Source organism: Ambystoma mexicanum, chromosome 3p, assembly GCF_040938575.1.
Source record: "Ambystoma mexicanum isolate Mex_15411 chromosome 3p, UKY_AmexF1_1, whole genome shotgun sequence".
NCBI classification, from domain to species: Eukaryota; Metazoa; Chordata; class Amphibia; order Caudata; family Ambystomatidae; genus Ambystoma; species Ambystoma mexicanum.
The window spans coordinates 384,584,706-384,605,896 of NC_090925.1; the positions used below are offsets into that span (position 1 = coordinate 384,584,706).

General features: G+C 48.3%; 1 protein-coding gene across 1 annotated transcript in view; it reads right to left on the reverse strand.

Moving 5' to 3' along the window:
- Positions 1-20,819, reverse strand: part of TUBB1 (tubulin beta 1 class VI) — a 38,941-nt gene extending 18,122 nt beyond the window's left edge. The window contains exons 1-2 of the mRNA XM_069651052.1: positions 20,632-20,819; positions 10,286-10,394 (exon numbers count right to left, since the gene is read on the reverse strand). Of these exons, the coding sequence (XP_069507153.1) occupies positions 10,286-10,394; positions 20,632-20,688 (166 nt within the window). The 5' untranslated portion in view covers positions 20,689-20,819. The remainder of the gene's footprint in view (positions 1-10,285; positions 10,395-20,631) is intronic.
- Positions 20,820-21,191: the final 372 nt, after the last annotated feature.

The following is a 21,191-nucleotide window of genomic DNA, read 5'->3' on the forward strand; positions in this document are numbered from 1 at the left end:
GGAAGTTGAAGGTAAATACATCAAGGTGGACTGTATTGGGAATGGAAGACCCGCGTTCAGAGACGTGAATAGCACAGTTTCACGCTGTGCTCTAATAACAGCGACGATGAAACTGATGAGACTGTGGCTAAAGACAGGAATCCAACAGTTGATTCAGGGAGATCCGAACTTACTCAGACAATAACGTCTCTATCTTTACTTAGGCACAGGAAAAGCCTGGTCAATGAGGTTAAATGGAACATCATTGATAATATTGCAGTAATGACATGTCTGAATTATCAATAACTGAACAAAAGCCTAAGCTTATAGCAGATTCAAGGCAGCCTTGATCTATTCTGTTTTGCAACTTATATGTGGAAGATGAACCACAGGAACTATACCTTTGACGCGCATGTCAAAAAAGTATGTCAATAAGGGCCAAGCTGCATTAAGGTATCGCCTGATTATTCAATCTGTATGAACATTTTGAATACCAGCTTGAAGGTAATTGTTTGGGTCAGTAGAAGCTAACTTCTCATTATTTCGTGGAAGCCTTTAAGCATAGTTAACAGGACAATGAACCTAATGACCTTCACAAGAATAAAAATGTGGGATCCTGAGTTAATATTCGTCCCAATTTCTTGCTTGAGTCGGAGGCGAGGGAAATACATTGGGGAAGGGCATTACCTCAAGCGTCGAAGATTCTCCCACTATGGTGAATTTGGTTATTAATACCCCTCTCGCAAAAAAGAATGTCAAAAGAATGGCAGGATCTCAATCCAAGATGGTTGCTAAGCACATGATGCTCGACAGCTGAGGAACACAAGCCCAGCTCGCCCTGCTTTGTGGTTAATGGAGGAATGCATCCAGTGGATGCAGGCAGCGGACAACCAGAAGCAGCCATCAGGGTGTCACGCCTCTGGCGCAAGGTTAGCGGAGGGTGGAGAGTGGAGAGTGCAGATGCGGAAGGGTGGGGCAACAGTGGATGGCCAACTCAGAATGTGTCAGGAGTCAAAAACTGCACTCTGACCATTATAGAAAATGGCTCAGAATAAGGGTAAACAAGTTAACATTCAACAACAACTTCAGATTTAGCTGCCTTGAGCATCATTAGAGGTTCAACAATTTCAGTTAACATAGGTAACAAAAGTACAATAAGAGTGAATTAAACTGTAAGGGTTTGGCAGCCGTCACTTATCAACAGCATGTTATTGCAGGTCTAATAAGCATCCGTGAGCATGACTCTAAAGTGCTGTTTGAAAAGCACTGTGCAGGTCAGGCATAGTTGAGTCGCATTCTGCTAGGTTCTATATGAAGGCTCCAAGGCCCTAAACACCCTCACCTGAGACCTTAAACTAGACCTGGCGCATAGCTCACTTGATAACATGGCTGTTGATGCACTAGCACCTTCGCTCCACATGTATTCTAGTGTTCCTCAAAATGATAACCTGCTTGCAGGGTGTACATTTGGCAGGTCCACGATTCTTATCAGCAATGACTCGAAACCCTACTGACTCATAGGCTTAAGGGATACACACACAGTGTTACTGGTGAAATTCACCAGTCATTTTTATTTACATTATTCAATGTTCACATTCATAGAAACATTTTACAATGACTTTACAATATTCTGCAATGTCCTGGAAATATTGCTTGGTGATAATGCATCAATCAGAGGAATTTTCGAAATCTAGAAGAAATGCAGTAAGAGTAAATTATTCACTGAATCGTTTATGCTCCACCCCCTCACTCTCCCTGCACCAAAAGGGGCAGGCACTCATCCCAGTCCCTGTCTAGCGGACGCCCTGAGCCTGTCATTTCCTGATTCTATGGAATGGACACTTGCAAGGCAAGCCGTCTGGACCCTGTGTCATCAGTGGACTGTTCCTAGGATAGATTATGGTTTATGTATTTGTCTTGTCCGTGCCATCATGCCTACGAGTCCATTGCTGCGCATTATAAGTCCATTAAATTAAAGTAAAGTAAAGATATGCTTGTCTATGCGAAGAGTGCCCTCCCACCCAGGTTTTGCTCAAGACTCGGGAAAAAAGGGTCTTGGAGGGTGTATGACTTGACGTGGCACAGCAGTGGCCGAGGACTTCAGACTTTCCCTCCCCCTCTATCGTATTACTACTGAAGGTACTCCAACAAATCGAGGAGGCGGAGGAGGGCTTGGGTGTTACTGGTGGCTCCTTAGTGGCCTAGAAAGGGTTAGTCTGCTTACTTGGTTAGGATGTCCGCTCCCCCCACCCCGATCAGGAAATAAATTTGAAACGGAATATCGTGTCCCCAGTAGACGTGTACTGTTAGTATTTCAAAAGTCTAAAAGAATGTTCACCTCAGGCGTATTCTAATAGCTACATTGCTATACCCACTTGCATCTTTATTTGTCTTTATTTCTAGGTACTACTCTTATGGTCCTTAGTCATCCCACACATTGACGGATTGAGAAGAGTTTCCATTTGCTGGAAATGCTCCTTACCTTTTGGGTAAAACACAATATATAGTGTTTACTTTATCCCACTTTTCAGATTAGTGACAACCTAAACCAATATTCCATTCCATACTAAAAGGATATGGTCTCTTATCTCAGACTTTTGCCAGACCTGTATGAGGTGTTTTGATTGATCGAGTGATTCAGCCCTCCTCCTTTGGACCCTACATACATGGTGGTAAGAGACATGCTTCCATTCACTTCCCTTAAGTGATTGATACAGGTGGCTGATAAGACTTTATTCTGGTTTCTTCCAGATCATTGTCCACAGCAGATGGGACATATCTGGACATAGTCCTTGAATCAGATAAACGACCAGAGATGTTCTGTAATCTTTTACCTAGAAGGTAATTAATTAAACTTTAGGTGAATTTGATTTAATCTCACATCAGAATTTGTGTTTTAAGAATTGAGCAAATTGATATTTGTACATTTTTTTTTGTTAAATTACAGAATACCTCACATTAGAACACCCCTGATGAAGAGTTACTAACTCGAAATGCGTTGGGTTCCCTATTAAAGAAACAACAGTGAACATTTAAGCAATTTGAAAATTGTCTAGCTTATAATTATCACCAATAATTGCTTGCTGATTTTGTCGTCCTTTGAGTGTGCAGTGGATGGGAATTCCCACACCCTGGGAACTCTATTTTTTATAGTACAATTCGCAGCCTCCCCAGCCCTGTCTGTTCAGATTATTTCAATTTTTTGAGACATGGCATTTCTGAAATATACATTTACCATTCCTTAAATACAGCACTAAATGTGATGTGTATACAATAATTATTTAGATTTGTGTTTGGTAAAAATGTCCGATGATCCAAACGGGGCGAATGTGGTTGCCTACGACATAAGGCAGGACATGTGCTTGCTTCTGCCTGTCTTTAATATAAGATCCAGAGGAGGTGACAACAACATTCTGTTCACCCCTTCACAAAGTGTAGGGTATTAGTGTGCAACCTATGACTCTCCACATGTTATGGACTAGAACTCCCATGATCCTTCACCATTCACCATGCTGGCTAAGGCTAATGGAAGTTGGATTCCAAAGCCTCTGGTGAGTCAAAGGTCTGTAGGGTGGGTCTGAAACAGTAAGAACCGAAATATCTCAGAGAAGATAGATAGACATTAGGTCCACCTGCGTCCCCTGCTGATTCCATACTGGTAGAAAGAAGACACCCATGGTGCGGCAGAAGGACCGCAAGCTGATGCTTTATGGCACCGCCCGCCCCATCCACTACTCCTCTGATTCCACCCCGGCTGCAGAAAACTGGACATTTCAGTTGGGTTGCAGTCGTCTACCCACATGCACTTTCCCAAATTTAGTCAAAATAAGTCTACGCCAGAGTTTTCTTACTGAACCCCATATGGCAATAGTGCTAGGGTAATGGATAATGGGGGGTCAGGGGAGGGAGCTAAAGGGTATTAGAGCAAGGCAAGGGGGAAGGGGTGATACAAAGAAAAAAACTAGAGGGAGGTAGAAGTAGATAGAGGGTTAAGCCAAATATAATGGTACAAGAACGGGGCTGGGGAAGGAAACATCCTCAGGTGAGCAGTACACACAAACGCCTCATTGTTCCTTCACGCGCCCACTCATGCAGCTGTGGGAGTGTGGCAAGAAAGGAAAGGGACAGGAAGTTGGGAAAATGGGCAATGTCCTGTGTGCATGTGTGTTGATGAAACACCACTGGAAATGGAGGTGACGACCAAAAAAGATGGAGGAGGCGCCCGGATAGCGTTGTCAGGGTCCTCCTCCCTCCCCCCTGGGCAAGGGGGAGGGTGGTGGTAAGCCCGCCAAACTCAGGTGAAAGCCTGCGAAGGGCAACAAAAGAAGGGAGTGTGCCAAGTGGCATATAAACCGGCGGGCGTCTTGCTGCAGGAGTATCCAGCCCCGAGCAGAAGAATGCCCGCCGCACCAGAGGACTTGTTTTCATTTTGTTTGCCATGCACAAAGGAGTATCCAGCCCAGCAGTCCAGCAGCGAAGTCGAGCCGAATGGAGAAGAGGAAGCAGATGTTGGGCACGGCAGAAGCTCGAGTGCCGGAAAGGAGACTTACGGTGCGTGTGCCCTGAGGGCCGCAGCGTGGAGCTGTGGTCGGAGAAGGAAGAGAGGCATCAATGGAGGCAGCGCAGTATGGAGAGGGAGCAACGGCGGAGCCGGCGTTACCTGGAGCCAGAAACGGCGTCGGAGGAGACAGCGGGTCGAGGAGCAGGAAAAGCGGAGCAGACAGAGCCACTCCAACACGCAGCCAGAGCTGCTGCAATCAGTGCGAGGTAGGCAGACATTGACCCTCAGGCCCGTTGGGTGAAATTGTAAAAGTTAGTTGCCGCATTTTAAATTGGAATAACAATAGTATATTTTAAAACATTGTAAAGGCATCCGGGCCGCTGTGGGTCAAACTGTAAGAAGTCAAGGCTGCTGCAGTTGTAATCGAAATAACATTTAGACAGTTAAAACATTTATTTTTTAAAACACCCGGACTGCTTGGGGTGCAATTTAAAGAAGTAAAGCTGCCGCATTTAGACAAGAAAAAATTGTACCTTCGAGAGAGACCGGGGACAAGGCACAGGGTGAGAAGCCTCATTTTGGGAAATTCAGAGGGTTTTATTCGTTCCGGGGAAGGGGGTCCTTTCGCGGGCACTCCTCCTGGAACAGTCGTTCCAGTTACCAAGGGGAGCAGGCACCTTGCTGGAAATTTGCAGAGGGGTATTGCCCCTTTGGTAAAACATGTCGATTTAAGCACACAGGTGGCAGATGTTCAGGGGACCAGAACTCTTCTTCCAGCAAGGGGAAACAGAGGAGTGGTGCCAAACCCAAAGAAAAGGCTAAACGTAATTAAAACCCATTTGCCCACACCGGTTCTCCTGCATAAATTGATTCCTTTTCTAAATGTATATCACAACAGTGTGGATGCAAAGTTACTCTGGGAAGGTTTCATGTGGGGGTTCAGGATCCCCTACATGGGTGTGATTGTGAGCAGGGAAGCTGACAATTTGAAGTCAGCATTGGGTATGTCTGAGGTTGTTGCCCAAAAGGTTGCTAAAGAGATCAAGCTGGGGAGGGTGGCATGCCAATTCACCTCCCCACCACTGGAAAGTTTTGTAGTGTCACCTTTGGGATTGGTACCTAAGAAGGTGGAGGGTCAGTTCCACCTAATACAGCACCTTTCCTTCCCCGAATGGGAGTCGGTTAATGTCGGCATAGCCGAAGAGATGTGCATGGTCCCCTATTCATCATTTCACGATGCAGTGGAGCTGGTAAGGTCGTCAGGGAGAGGCACTCTCATGGGGAAGGCCGACATCGAGTCAGCCTTTAGGTTACTACCGATTCACAAAGAGAGCTATCATTTGCTGGGCTTCAAGGGGAAAGAGGAGTACTTTTATGACAAATGCTTACCAATGGGCTTTGCTATTTCATGTGCCTACTTTGAAAAGTTCAGTACCGTTTTGGAATTAGCTCTGAAACAAACGGCACAAGGGGGAGGGGTCCTGCACTCGATGATTTTTTGTTCATCTGGAAAGAGGGGATGGGAGAGTGCGGGTCGCTCATTGGCGTGTTTCAGGAATTGATGGAGGAAATGGAGGTCCCATTGGCCAAAGGTAAGACAGTTGGCCCTGTCACAAAGCTGACATTCCTGGGGATCGAGATCGACTTCGCATTGGCTTTCTTTGGAGCCTTTAGAGTAAGTGAGCTGGTTCCTGAAAACAGGGATGGTAGGGGCTTTTGGTTTCTAAGGTTGGAAGATGTACAGTTAACAGAAGGACGGGTATGCATTTATCTAAGAAGGTCCAAGACCGATCAGAAGGGGAAAGGGAGGACAGTTACACTCCATAACACCCAAGGGAGCACAGTGCGCCCAGTAGCGGACTTGGCGACATACCTCCAGAATAGCCAGCCGGCAGGTGCGGGGTCTCCTCTTTTCTTGCACAGGGACAGTTCGGCCATGAGCCGTTTCCAGTTCAGGAGGGTCATGCACATGGCATTAGAGAAGATGGGGGTAACAGAAGGTGTGTTTGGGACCCACTCCTTCAGGATAGGGATAGCCACATCGGCGGCTGAGGCAGGCCTGGGTCCGGAAGCAATCATGAGAATAGGGGGTTGGACGTCAGGGTGTTTCAGGAGAAACATCAGGTCGAAAAAATGTAGTGTTAACAGCTTCCTTCTCATCTCCTTCCAACTAACAGCAACACAGAGGAGGAGACGGTCCGTCTGGGTAGTAGGGCATTCATTTGTGTCAAGGGCTGTGGCAAGCTGGACGGCCGAGAGAGAGGATCGAACCGCTGGCGAGTACCGGATTTGGTGGCACGGGGTGCCCGGAATGAGATGGGATCAGCTGCATGGGCATATTAACAAATTGCTGGGTAAGCAGCAAAGGCTGGATGTCCTGATTATACACCTAGGTGGCAACAATTTGACAAGCCTGGGGAGGGGGGTTTTATTGAGGGAGATGATGTTTTAATTACAGGAGTTGTCTGTGCAGCTGGGCCAAACCGAGATTTTGTGGTCGGTGATCATTTCAAGGCAGGAATGGAGGGGCGCTGAGAGCCACTCAGTGGTGGAGAAGTCGAGAAGAAAATTGAATGGGGCGATGGCGAAATTTTGCAGGGGCAGAGGTTTCCCCCAGATCAGGCACGGCTTGATCAATTTGAAATCCCTGGAGTATTATTTGAAGGATGGAGTGCATTTGGGATGGATCTGTTTTACTGGAATGCATGCACAAAGCTCCTGGAATTGTAAAGTTGGAAAGGGGGAGCCGCTGTGGGTGGTAACCCACCTTTGGCGTGGCAGTGTTTTGGAGACCCGTGGCAAGATACAGACTCTGAATGAACCGTGGGAAAGCAGGAAGGGTCTTTGCTCTTCTCGGCACCATAGCTTTTTGGGGGCCTAAGCGGCGGGGGCATCTGGTGGTAGCAATGAGGGCTCAGCTTCCCCTGAATAAACGGCACTCCCCCAGCCCAGGAACACCTGCAAGGGCAGGCGGGGCTCAGACACGAAGGGTTGGGGGAGCTGGGCCTACTGTGGACTTTGTTCGGAAAAGGGGGAAGCAGGTTTTGGACACAGAGCAGTCGCCGCACCTTCGGAGCTATTTTCACAAAGTTGTTTGCAGTGTTTAGAATTTATTATGTTGTGAAAATAAATCTGCAGCCTTTTTATGCCAAAAAGAAGACATGTCTCATTCTGCGCCTTACTGGGAGGGAAAAGAAAGGGGCAAAGAGAATGAGCAAGTATGATGTATGATGGTACAAAGATGGAGAAATGCCCAGGTTATGTGATCAGGTTGGGAAAAGGCGAAAGAATGAATGTACAAGAAGCCCAAGACCAGGCTCGTCAGTTGCCTGCAGTGATGGGGTTCCCGCCAATATTTGAGAAACCTTGCGGGATATTTGGGGCATTTCCCATCCACACATGCACTGAGAAGTTCTACTGGGGCGACATGTTTAATAAACACGGCCTTCAGGCTATGATATTGGCATCTGAACATCATACAGTGAGCAGCAATACACGCTGTAAGTAATGGCAGTATGTTCAATCGTGCCACTCATGTCCCATTTCACACCGCGCAGCCTTAGCGGCACCCCACTTCTGCATTGCCCTGGGATGGTAATAATCGGGCAGCCCCCACGCTACTTGCGCACGGGGGTACTGGTGGCTGGAAAGCAGTCTCCTGCGTTCTGCAAATTGCACCCAAAGCCCCCGTTCACGGGGGGTCCCAGGCTGTCGGTATTGCATGTTGGGGTCGCTGTGCAAAGTGTCCTAAAATCGTGTATGCTTGGAATAAAACGTTATTTAGTGAAATGCCTCCCAATAGGAGGTTTTTTGGGGCGTGCGTTGAGTGCAGCTGTTGCATCCACGGCTGAGGGACCTGAACTTCACCGATTTTGATATAGTGAAACAAATAACATCCTGTACAGCAGCCTGTACAATTCAAGCAAAGTGGAAGTGTGCATTCTCAGGTGCACTGACTGACCAAAGTGTCAGGCCCATTGCGCATGCGACTGACTTTTCCCCAGTCCCCTTTCAGTTGCCATCGAGTTATTTGGAAAGCTTGTGACTACTCCGGTCCCAGCCTCACTCGACCTTCAGAGGCAAAGGCCAGTCTGGAAACCTCTTCACTGTGGGCATTTCTTTTGGCAGGATGAGCGTGTGACTTTCCTCCACAAACGGGGAACATAATGGCATCGCCACCCTAGGCGGGCATGAACCTTGCAGTCAGGTTGAGGATTCAGGGGCGATTCTGAATCCTTTTAGTGAATGGAGCAGGAGACTGGCTGGGGGACATGTCCCGGGAGTGCCCTTCCATCCGGTATGATTCTGTCAGGTGACCTGTGGTCAGGGGCGCAATGACACTTACATTTTCAGGGGTATTGGGGGGACTAACCCTTCAAATGTTAGGAGCAGTGTTAACTTCAGAGGCAGTGGGGGAGGGGCAAACGAATTTGTGTGGGGGCATCTAACTCCTCTACACATTCTAATGAAACTCTCCCAGCGCAGCTGAAATGTAACAAGCAGTTAATTCTCTCATGTAAGTCTGAAAGCCCCCACTTAAGGACTGCTGTGAGAATTAGGGGTCTCCTGTCCCCTCGCTACCCTTCCAATAACTCCCCTGGCATGCAAGTACTAAGCCCATATCACGATTTCAATTGCCTAATCATGTATGCATATGAGTGCAGGTACTAACAGTGAAATGTTTTGCATTAGTAATTGCTGGGCCCTTGTTAACAGTGATGCCCAGGTGCCATTTAACATCTGTGTCCGGTTCTGTCCAGCCATGGTCGAGTCAACAAAGCTCACATTTTCCGGGTGGGCTGAAGCCCAGCCAGCTGAATGGTGCTGCGCCACTGCCTGTGATGCGCAGTGCTGGCTACACACATGGATTGATCTTAGTTTAGTTTGTGTATTTGTACAGCGCAGCCAAACCCTCAGGTAACTGGGTGCATTGTTCTAGGAACAGCAGTGTTACAGAAAGTTGCACATACATGCAGCGTATAACATAGGATGGTGTAGCACAATAGTTAGTATGAAGGACCGGGTTACAGAGTGATCCATGCAGAAGTATAGTTACAATGGTGTATGTCGCCTAAATGATGATAGCTCTATAGAACATGGAGAGCATATATGCCAGATTTGGCGGGGAAATTATAAAGCGAACAGGGGGGAGTAGATCACCTTTGCACTCCGCCCCTTGAGCACATTGATGTAACGTCCTCTCTCTATGCACATCCCCCTGTCCCCTTTCTATTGTTGTAGTGGGCTGCCTCCCATTTCTTGAGGATGCACACCTGCCCCTGCAGCCTGATGTCGGCCATGTCGCAAAAGCTTTCCATCTAGCTTCGTGCGCGTGTCTTCTGCCTGCGATCTGCCTTGAACATGTCCGAGGCCGCACGTGACCACGACTGACCAAATTACAAATTCCCCCAGCTTTCAAACAGATGCGTGTTATGGAAAAGCGAAGTCCACATTGCCTGCACCTGGCTGGGACTCTGCTCGACCTCTTCTGATAGAGTGCTCCTGATTGGTCTGAAAGCAGTGTTTTAAACATATGGGGGTGCCCGCTGGGGTGAGCTGGGGAGATGCTGCGACTATGTGGGAGAATAGCGGCGCCCCTATGCAAAACTGAACCTGCCTTGGAGGTGAGACAACACGGGCGTCTGCCCAAGCAAAGCAGGTGGTCTGGAAGGCAGAAGGCAGCAGTGAAATGAAGGCAAATCAGATCCAGGCTTCTGGATGGAAATCTGCAGCAAGCAGGTGTCTGTGTGCACAGGCACGCCCCCTTTCATCCGCACACAAGCACAGCGGCGCATCAGTACTCACAGTAGGCCTCGTTGAAGTAGACGTTGATGCGCTCCAGCTGCAGGGCCGAATCGCCCCTGTAGTTCCCCGAGGTGTCGATGCCATGCTCGTCTATGATCACCTCCCAAAACTGAGAAGAAAACGACAGGGCAGTCAGGGGGCACCCATGGCATCCTAGGCAACCCATTGACCACAGGGTTCCAAGTCGAACCCGCTTTTTAATCCACTACTGGAGTTTGCCAACAGTGTAAAACACGCCGGATGAGTAATAATAATAATAATAATTTAGCATTTATATAGCGCTACGAACCCTCATGCATCTGAGCGCTGTGGTGTATGGTCCTCATTTATCGACCTGGGAAGGATGAAACAGATGTCAAAGCGAGCGCTGTACTCGCTATGCTATCGGACCGGCTATGTAGTTTCGCATTCGCCATTATGAGTATGGCCTGCCAGCTTTGGCTCTGCAGATGTTTTGGACTGCAGCTCCCATCAGCCCTATCCAGCAGAGACAATGAAGACTGATAATGGGAGTCGTAGGGCAGGTTACAGACCCCTGCACAGCAAGCCCCTGCATGCTAATCACTGATGACTAGACACCCAGATCCAGATGGTAGTGGCTCTGATGATGGGGGCCAGTCGGCAGCAGGGCAGTAGCCTTTGTTTCTGTGGCGCTCAGTACAAGATCAACCAAGCGGAGAATGGGCAGCGCATACAGTGTTACTTACCATCTTTGTACAGTATTGACCGCTACATATCACACCACAAACAGAATTCCTTCTTGGTCTTGTTACTACCCAACATATAACCCCCATACATGGCCCTACTATCATTCCCATCTGACATCACCTCCTCCCCTAATTGTTCAGTCCTTTTCCCTTCACATCTTCTGTTCCAAATCTGTAGGCAATGGTACCTCCCCCGCCACCCCTTGTGCCTTTCCTGTGATCATTGTCAGCCATGCACAGCCCCTGCTAGGCTGCTACTATGCTAAAGCCCCTTTTGTCCCCTCCTGTGGTCTGTAGATGGCTAGACCGGTAAGATCGGGAGCCGGGGAATAGAAAAGTGGGTGTGTGGGTTCCGTGCAGGGCCCCAGGAAGCTGGGTGCGCCATCCAGAGGGGTATTTGCAGGAATGTGAAGAGAAGCCTGCTGACAGTGAAAGAAAAGCCATGATGGGCAGCGGGAGGTTGGATGGGCAGTACCTGGGAGGATAGCTCAGCGGCAATGTGTTCGCCTTGGAAACAAGATGACACGAAGCAACACAGGTTCGATCTCCTGGTCCGCGCTTAGAAAACTCTGGGTGTTAAGCGCATTATAAATGGCAACTAAGAGGCATATTCCTGTAACAGCGCCTCGATGACCGCGGGCTGTGTGAGCGCTTTAAAAATGCAAAAAAATACAAATAGAAGCGCCCTTTTAAACGATACTCATTACTGCCAGAGCTTGTGGGAAAGGTCTGCGCAAAAGCGTAACAATGAACCATTGCAAAAGCAGAGATGCAGTATTCAGCCAGTGTTGGGTGCTGTTTTTAGTGGTAGAAGTGTACGAAAAGAAGTAGTGGAACTGTGGAAGTATCTTCCCTGCTGGCCTGCCCCCGCTTTCCACAAACGCCATTGCCTCGCCCCCTTCCACGCGCAATGCAAACCCCTAAACCAGTGCGCCTGCAGTTTAAGCGAATGCTCACTGCAGTGCACGTTTCATCTTCTTCCTACACTTTTATTTTAAAACGAAACCATTCCAGAACGGCTTCTTTTTAAAATCAAAGTATAGGAACGGTAAAACTTAATAATAATAAAAAAAAAGGTAGAGGAGCACCGCTCCTGCCCACTTCGCCCCCTGCCATGGATATTGAGGAGCCATCAAGGTTCATCGTGTGCACACGGTGTGCACTGTCCCCTTAGAGTTGTCCTGGAGCCAGGAAGGAATCGCCTCACCCACAAACTGATATGTTCACTGCAAAGGGGGCAAGAAGGGGGGAGGGTTCGTCTTTCTTGACGAAGGTGGGGTTGGCTGATTTTCTTTAGACAATTTGGTATTATTTCTAGGAGGAGTGTCAACATTGTGTTTCCAAGTTTTGAAGCTACTTCCAAACACTATGAAATGGCATTTTCTGGCCGTGTGCGCTCCTTTTGATCGCCATGTCCTTTTCTGCTTTCTTGTGACACGCTGTTACGCCACCGGGCAGTGCCCGCCCAGCACAGCATTTACCTTGGCAATGGCACCTGTACCCCCGGTGGTAGTCGCATTACTCAAGGCCCTGGGCGATGGTCGCCAACTCTTGATGGTTTCCCCCCAGTCCGCAGATGGTCTGCTTGTGAGCGCCACCCTGTTGCAATCACCATGCAGGTGTGGGGGAGCAGGCCCACTGAAGCAGTACCGCACATGCGTGGTTTCCTGTGCACTTCCCGGTCTTATTGCAACACATCAAAATGATGAGCTCCAGGCTTGCTCGAATGTGCCTGACCCACAGAGAATGGGTCTAATCTCCGCTTGGCCCCCGGACACCTGGTCGCGGCTTATCTTTATTGCTGGTCGAGTTCCTGTCTTGCCTCATCTTACATTCTAGTTCTGTCCTTGTCTAGGCCTCGTCTCTTCTTGCCTCACCTCCCTCTCCCTCTGACCTCCTTTTCTGCCTGCCTGGGTTTGACCCCCCTACTCTGTGGCAGAATTTAGCCATGTATGCCATACCTGCGTCGCTGCTCGCACCATCGTCATATCACGTGAATTGAGGGTGGTGTCAGTTTCATGTTGTGGGGAAGTGGGTGGGTCCATCGCAGGTTTTGGTCTTCAGTGTGAGCCAGGTTGTGCCCAGTTGCTCGCATTACCCACCACCTCTGTTGAAGCACCATCTAGCAGTGTGAACAAGCACACACAAGACTCCGGGGCACAGGTATGCTGCAGCACGACACATACCGTAACGCACACTGGCCCACCATGGTCTTCAGCTTTGCCCTTAACTGCCGATTGCTGGCCCATCCCTTCTGCATATTTCCTGCCTTCTCTTGACACACAGGCCCGGTATGGTGCCCAGCTTTACCCATGCCTGTTCAGTACCACCTCTTCCTCGTGTCTGTAGATGTTCTGCCCTCTTGTGACACGTGGGCCCCTTCATAGTGTCCAGCTTTGCCTTGGCCCGTACCATCTGCATACTTCCGGCCTATTCTTGATGTATAGGCCTTACATGTTCTCCAACTTTACCCTCACCTCTTCATTGCCCTTTCGACCTTTTGCCCGTACATGCCCTGCCTTCTTCTGACACTTGTGACCTTCATAATCTCCAATTTTAGCATTGCCTGCCTATTTCTGGCCCATCCCATTTGCATGCGTCATACCTTCTCTTGACTTACTGGTCCTACATGGTCTCCAGCTTTCCGCCTGCCTCTTCCGTACCATTTCTCTCTTTTTTCTGTACATGCCCTGCCTTCTTGTGACTTTGTTGTCTTGAATGTTCGTTTTAGCTGCCTATTGCTGGCCCATCCATTACATTTCCATACTTCTCTCAACACACAGGCCCTATATGGTCCCCAGCTTTACCCATGCCTGTTCAGTAGTGTTTCTCCCTTTTGTCTGTACATGCTCTGCCTTCCTGTGATATGTGGGCCCTTCATGGTTCCAGATTTGCCCTGACCTTCCTGGCCCATCCCGTCTGCATATTTCCGGACTTCTCTTGAATCACAGCATCCTCCTAAGGGTTTCCAGATTCACTCTTGCATCTTCAGGACCATTTCTCCCTTTTATCTGTTCATTCCCTGCCTTCGTGTGACACGCATTCATTCATAGTCTCCAGCTTTACCCATACATGCCCACTACCTATCCCGTCTGCATATTTTCAGCCAAATGTGAAGTAAACTAGTGTGACGTTATCCTTTAAGTAACATTTTGAGAGAGAGAGAGAGAGAGAGAGAGAGAGATCCTCCAACCACCATCTTCCCCGCCCGCCCTCCACCCCCTTTTTTTATTTACACCCCCCACCTCCCTACTTACATTATCCTGGTGGCGACGGGTGCCACTGCCGCCTCCGCTCCTTCCCCTTGCCTCTCACCGGCTGCCATGTAAAGGAAAGAGGGGCTCCCTACAGAGCCCCGCCTTCCCTTTCCATGGCGGCCATCTTTGTAAAGGATTTTCCTTTTTTCTTTTTTTTTAGCATCCCGGGTTACTGCCAAGGAGGCCATTGCAAAGGAGGGAGATCTCCCCCATCCCTACTGTCTGCCTGGAGAAACGTCTGACCCTCAAAGAGTTGGAGGTGGCTGAGCGAAGGGCTCGAGAAAGGTGTTTTGGCAGAGAGAGTTGGATGTAGTGCAGGCCCCAGGCCCCAGAAAGCCTTGTGGATGATGCAGAGGGTCTTAAACTTGATCCTTGCAGCCACGGGAGCCAGTGAAGAGATTTCAGGGCTGGAGAGATACGGTCTCAGGGCTTGAAGCCAAGGACAAGTCTCACAGTCCTGTTCTGGTTTTCTTGCAGAGAGTAGAAGAAGGCAGATTGAGAAAGAGGCTTTAGCAGTAGTCCAGCCTAGAGAGAACCAGGGCTCTGGAGACAGTGAGCTTCTGGGGGGAAGTGAGTATGGAAGGAGGTAGCATGAGGCTTGGAGAAGGTGTTGCTGCGGGTGCAGAGTAGGAAGACACCTGTGGAGGATGGGGTGTCACATATCCAATGTAGGTCTCTGTAGCATAGTTCACAGGGGCCCGGGCAGCGCATTTCCAGCAATGGAGCATTCACGCGCAATGGGTCGCCGCAGGTGGATGATTAACGTGCTGTCTGGGAATTTCTTCCTATAGAAGGGGGAGTTGCCAGGGGTGCAAGAAATAAATCACGGCAAGATGGCCCACATTTTTACATCAACATTAGCGTGGATTGGTGGTGTGGGGGAAAAATCTGGTGTGGATGTGCTTGCTGAGGTTGTGAGGGGCAGAGGTTGTGTGTTTGAAATAACAATATTAATGGTAGAACAGGGGTGTGCAACCTTCAGCTTTTCATATCTTCTGGCCTGTGATTCCCATGATGCATCACCAATTAATATGCTGGCTAGGGCTGATGGGAGTTGGAGTCCAAATCATCTGGAGAGGAAACCATTGGGAGATCCAGAGGTCGCAGACCCTTGTGGTAATGTATGTTCTGGTCGGTTTGGATAAGAACTGACCACAGGCATAGCCATCATGCTGGTGCTTGCAGTGGATATTACATAGCTGGGAGTTTGGCGAGTGGGAGCGGTGGGGGGGGGGGAGGGCGCAATTGAAATGGGAGGGCCAAAAGAGATCAAGGGTTTGGCAGCTCTTTGGCGAGCATTCTACTGCGTGTGATTGGCAGTGTAAGGGCCTGGGGATGGGTGGTCGTGGAAAACGTTCCTGGGTGGGGCAGGTGAGGGGCGGCAGCATGGTAAGTTACTGAAGGAGGGCTTTTAGAATTTGGAATGTGGACAGGGCGATACAGTGCTGTGAGGTAGAGGGTGATGCCCCCTTCTTGGGAAGTTAGAGAAATGTTGAGTTGGAAAGGGGAAGAGAGAAGGGCATTGATAGGAGAGGAAAAAAAAAGATTGAATGGAGTTGAAGGATAAATAAGTTACTTGCCCCCAACCAACCTCTGTTAAAAACCTTTTATGAGTCTCCTCTCAGCACCGTAGTGGTCTTATGGTGCAGACACTTGTCCAGATAGTGATGTATTGGGCCCACACCCAGAGTGCACCAGGCCTTGGTCTGCGGAGGAGGGAAATGGGAGAAAAGGGCACGAGCAGGATAGAAACAGAGAGACAACTAATGAAAAGTGAAAAGTAAAAGGGTCCAGTGCCTGGGGATGTGATGATACCACACACGGCTTTGGTGGGGAGCTGTGTTTCTGGCAAGACATACGTTTAGTTTGTTTGTAAGAGGTTGCTTATTTTTGCAGAAACCACCTGCAGGTGTATGGCACACAGGGCAGGGTTTGGAGGCACATTTCAGAAAGATGTCGCTCGGAGGGAGTAATGATCCACTCGTGGGGAAGGAATAATGCGGGTGTTGAGGATGCCTGGACCATGGTGTAGGACACCGTGAGAAAAGTCCTACGGTTTCTCCTCCGCCCTATTTCCTATGTCCTTGAGACACACTGTACATCATCAGGTTTGTGATGGAAAAACCATCCAGAAAATCGTAGTAAAAAGAAGAGCGATTCATGTGTGAGGAATTGTTGGGCACAGAAGGAAAGAGGAGAGTGGACCTCCTGGGGTGCATTTGGATGTTTTAAGGGAACACGGGAGCAAATCTGTGATGAGCCGATAGTGGCGGGGTAGTGGAGCAGCTGAGGGATGGCCAGTCCTGGTTGGTATCATAGTTTTTTTTAACTGGGCGGATGCAGGTTATTGCAGGATATAGGCTTGCCCTGGCTTCTGCAAAGGAGAGGCTGGTGGCACAGGACAAAGAAAGGGAAGTTTGGAGAGTGTATTGTTATAATGTAGATTTGGGGGCAAGAGAAGAGGGCAACAAAGTCGGGCAGCGAGAGTTAGTGCTCGGAGACGGTCCCCAAGTTCTGGGATTTTGTCAGTTAGAAATGGTGGAGTTGATGAGGAAGGGTTATGCCATTGCTAGTGGTTGTTAGCTGGGGGAGGAATAGAAGTGACTGCGCAAGCTATTTTTGTGGGCGGTTTGGTAGGAAAACTTAATTGGTGGAGGAAGTTCTGGAGTGTGGCGAGGGTAGGTGTTTCATCAGGCTGTACATAAACAGTTAATGCTACTTACTTTTGATTGGTGTAGTTAAAAAGAAGAGAATGGCTAGCAATATTCTGGGAGAGCTAAGCTGGCTCAGGAGAAAAGATGGACAGGTATGGGGACCAGTAGGTCCATGGCAATAAGCAGCAACAAGGCATACGTGCCAACCCTCCCGATTTAGGCGGGAGACTCCCGATGTTTCAGTGAAATATATTGCTATTTTTCACATCCTCCTGCCTAAAATCATTCTAGCCCCAGTTCATTCACTCCCAGGTGCCTCGGAATGTTGGCATGTATGAAAAGGGTGGAGCAAAAGTGCAAAGAAGGAATAGTAGGAGCACATTGGTGACAGCAGACCAGGAGATACCGGTTGCTAAGGAAGACTGCAAGGGACAGGACGGTCTTGGTTTGGATAAAGACCTGTAAAGAGAGTTGGCAAAGGGTGGTGAAAGCATATGTGAGCGGCAGGTGTGTGTTGGCAAGGACGTCCACGGGGGTCTTAAGTTTGGAAAAAAAGTGAGACTTTGTAAATGTTAGCAGGAAGAGATGTGGTAAGACGCAGGGAAGGAACTTTTCTAAATGTCAAGTTGTAATTAGTGGTGGGTCTGCTATGAGGTGGGATTTTCGGAGCGATTGTCTTGTTGCATTAGTGGGCTTGTTAGGATAGTCTGTATTCCGACTAGCCAAATTAGTCTGGTTTATGAGCTTACGCCTGGTCTCATTAAAGCAAACCTTTTTCGACTAATAGGCAGTCTGGCGTGGATGACGCCGTCTCACCAAAAGTTAACTATTTTGCCCATTTAAATGTCAACATCAATGTCAACCTCATGGAACAATAATGATAACACCCAAAAGCCACAGGGCCGACTTATCATACATAAGCAGTCATGCGTGCAGCCCTGCACTACCTTATCTGTGCTTTACAGAACAGTCGACGTGCGCGCTGCAGCCCCACCCAGCATGTACGCTCCAAGCCTGTGTGTAAATGGGACTTTAAAGATGGCGCCTGCGGAGCTGGATTCTGATCAGCGATGGTCCTGCTGCAGCTGTTTCCACACACTGCACTAAATTATGAATTAAACATAAATGAGTTCCCGGCTCAGCAGCCATGTTGTGCGCTGTCGTTTAAAGAGCTAAAGCGAACTGTTTGCGAGTCCAGAATCTCTACAGAAGTCGGAGCACAGTAGAAAATTGGTTAAATTGAAGTAAGGTGGCGCACTGGCCGAAAAGGTCAGAAACCAACTTGAGCTTTATTCCCATAGAGGAAACTCAATAAATCAACTTCTAAAAGCTACAAGACCTGAAAATGAGATCCTTACTGCATGTTCACCCTCAAACACTCTTATTTCACTGAAGAAGCTCAAAAGAATACTTTAGAGAAAGAAAAGGGCAAATACCTGGAAAGGGTTATTTCGAACATCCTGAAAAATTAAAGGGCCTAAACGTGTACCTGCCCCAAAATAATTTAGCATCAACACCAGCCACCATTTGCTTGAAGCAAAGTAGCAGCACAAAAATACTTACTTATCACCCTATTGACATGCCAATGGGGGTCACGTTTGATGTTTTGGTTGGTGATCCCATTGAAGTAAGTGGAAATGAAAAATATTTTGGATCTCAGTGAATGTTTGCTGCACGAGTGATGCCCTTGAAGCCAATGAAAGGCTTTGGACTTGCTGGGATGGTGAAAATGAGTCTAATCCAAGGAGGGCAATGCGCTCCAAGGGTGAGAGGCTCTCGACGGCACTCATTTTATCAACCATAGAAGCACTTTCAGGAATGATGTGCAGCTACACCCCAGCGATGCGAACTGAAAGAAGTGGTCTCAAAGTCCCATGACACAGTGACATGAGCAGAGCACAGGCAATGTCTTGGCTAATGTTGCCAGGCATTTCCCAGGAAAGGGGCCGGGTAGTTTGCACATCACAGTGCAGGCAAGTAAGTCTATGTGTTAATCCTATCGAGCCTTTGCTAAGGGAATAAGATCTTGCCTGTCAATACACAGATGCAAAAACCTATTCCCAGCTTGAGAGACAAAAGTTGAATAATGGGTGCAATCTGTTTAGATAGCTCAGTGGGTTAAGGCACCCATCGCTGAGTGTAAACAGGGTATGGCAGCAAAATGTCAACCAAAAAAACGAATTTACGTTTACTGCGTGAATGGCAGTAAATGAAAATGACGAAAACCCATTATACCGTACAAGCGAAGCAGAGGTTGCGGGGGTGTTCCCCTCTCCCATTGTACAGTATAATGGGTTCAGTGATTGCATTTTCACATTCTGAATTTCCATTTGTGAAGCTTTCGGCTGTGCAGTGATCCAAGGCAGGATCCTCTCCTCCATCTAGATTCTAGAGCCATGGAAACGAGTGCCATTGAGATGGGTAATAATAACATGCCAGGGGGCCATTTTAAATGGTGTAATATAGAGAATGTTCCAGAAGTATTGCGCTACTCCAATTCAATCCATCGATTGTGGTTTAATCCAAAGCGTAGGTCAGATTATGGCTTGAATCTCCCCCCCCCGTAGTGTTACAATATCATCACGTAATATTGCAATAAGCAAAATCCATATGCACAACCTATGCCGATCGCAGCTAGGATAATCCAAACAGGATATCCTTCAAATGAACTTACTCTGGAAGGAATGGCCCTATATAGCTATTGACATACAATAGACGCGGGAGTGGTGCTGTTCATGATGGCTCTACAAGCCATCACCAAGGTGGATATATATAGATCTGAAGGATTGCTGAGAGACAATCACCCGACTAGTACACACTGGGCTTAATATAGCATGATTTCCTGAATCCTCAATCAGAGAACTGTAGTGTTAATTCTTGCTATATGCCAAATAAGAGCCCCGATAACGACCTAACGAGGTCGAAACACGTGTCAGCTAGGGCAAACTTAGTTACTTTGAATGCAATAGGTTGTGCATTTGGATTTTGTTTATTGCAATTTTACGTGACGATGTTGTAACAGTATGGGGTAAAATTCAAGCAATAATCTGACCTATTCTTTGGATTAAACCACAATTGTTGGATTGAGTTGGAGTAGGGCAATCTTTCTGGAGCATTCTGGTTAGGGCACTGCCCATGTATTCCAGGAACTGCAGCCCTGCACATATGAAATACATTGTATTGATGCTTCGCCTCGAGCGCGCTGTATTGCGGGATTGCCCCTGTTGGTGTTTTTTAGCCATTTTAAATGAGCAGAGTGGTCGACCGAGGCGTAAGAGCAGGGCATGCATCCATGCTTTCCTGGCCAAGCACTTGGACACCCCATAGATAAAGATAAGTTACCATGAGTCTGTTTAGTAGTGGACATCCATCCGCACACCCCATTTCCACCAAGCAGACTCGGACTGGTCTATAAGGCAATAGGCCTGTGGACGAACCAGAAACACAAAATGCTGGTGTGGGGCAGCTTTTGTTGGTCAAAATGGGTCAGTTTGATGTGTTACTTCACTATACGCTAGTAGTTTTGACCATTGTTGCTGAATACGTATTCTTTAAAATGAACAATTTAAATCACATTTTATCAAAAAACTGCGCCTTTGGGTACTCTACTCAAACAGTGTCACAAGAGGAATGGATGGCCATGTGCAACTGAGGGCCACTTTTTACTTGGTGCCCGAGCCAATTGTATGGCCCAGTCCCACCCTGCCCCCAGTGTTTTGCGCGCTTACCTTGGCGCCAATTTGGTTACCGCACTGGCCGATCTGCAGGTGCACGATCTCGCGCATGTTGAAGCCGGGCTCTTGAGAGCTGGTCTCTGGTAAACCTTCTAGGCTGAGGAGGCACTTGGCGTCCAGTGACCAGGCACGGGGCGGAGCCCAGGCTTATATCGAGTGATGTCCCTGCTCCTGGGTCGTCAGAACTCTGCCCCGCCCTCCTCGCCCATCAGCAAAAAAACAAGAACTCTTCCCTTCACCTGTCTCCTTCTGCCACCATCGCGACATCATCTTGAGGAGATAAACAGTGGATCGGTACGTGATGACCCAGTCTCGCGATAAAATAGTTTCGACCTAAAGGTACACCAGTGGTGCCTACCTTTTATAAGTAAGAGTGAAATGCAGCTGTGTTGAACGTGTGTGCGATGGTGCTGCGCAGTAGAGGATATGAGTGCGTCATGCTATGAGGTTTGGTGGTGCCGTGCGTGTGTTCCCTCCTACCCACTGGAAGAGGCTTCTTCTGGCACGTGCAACCGCACTGCGATGATGGCGCACTTTCCATGTGCAAACAGCTG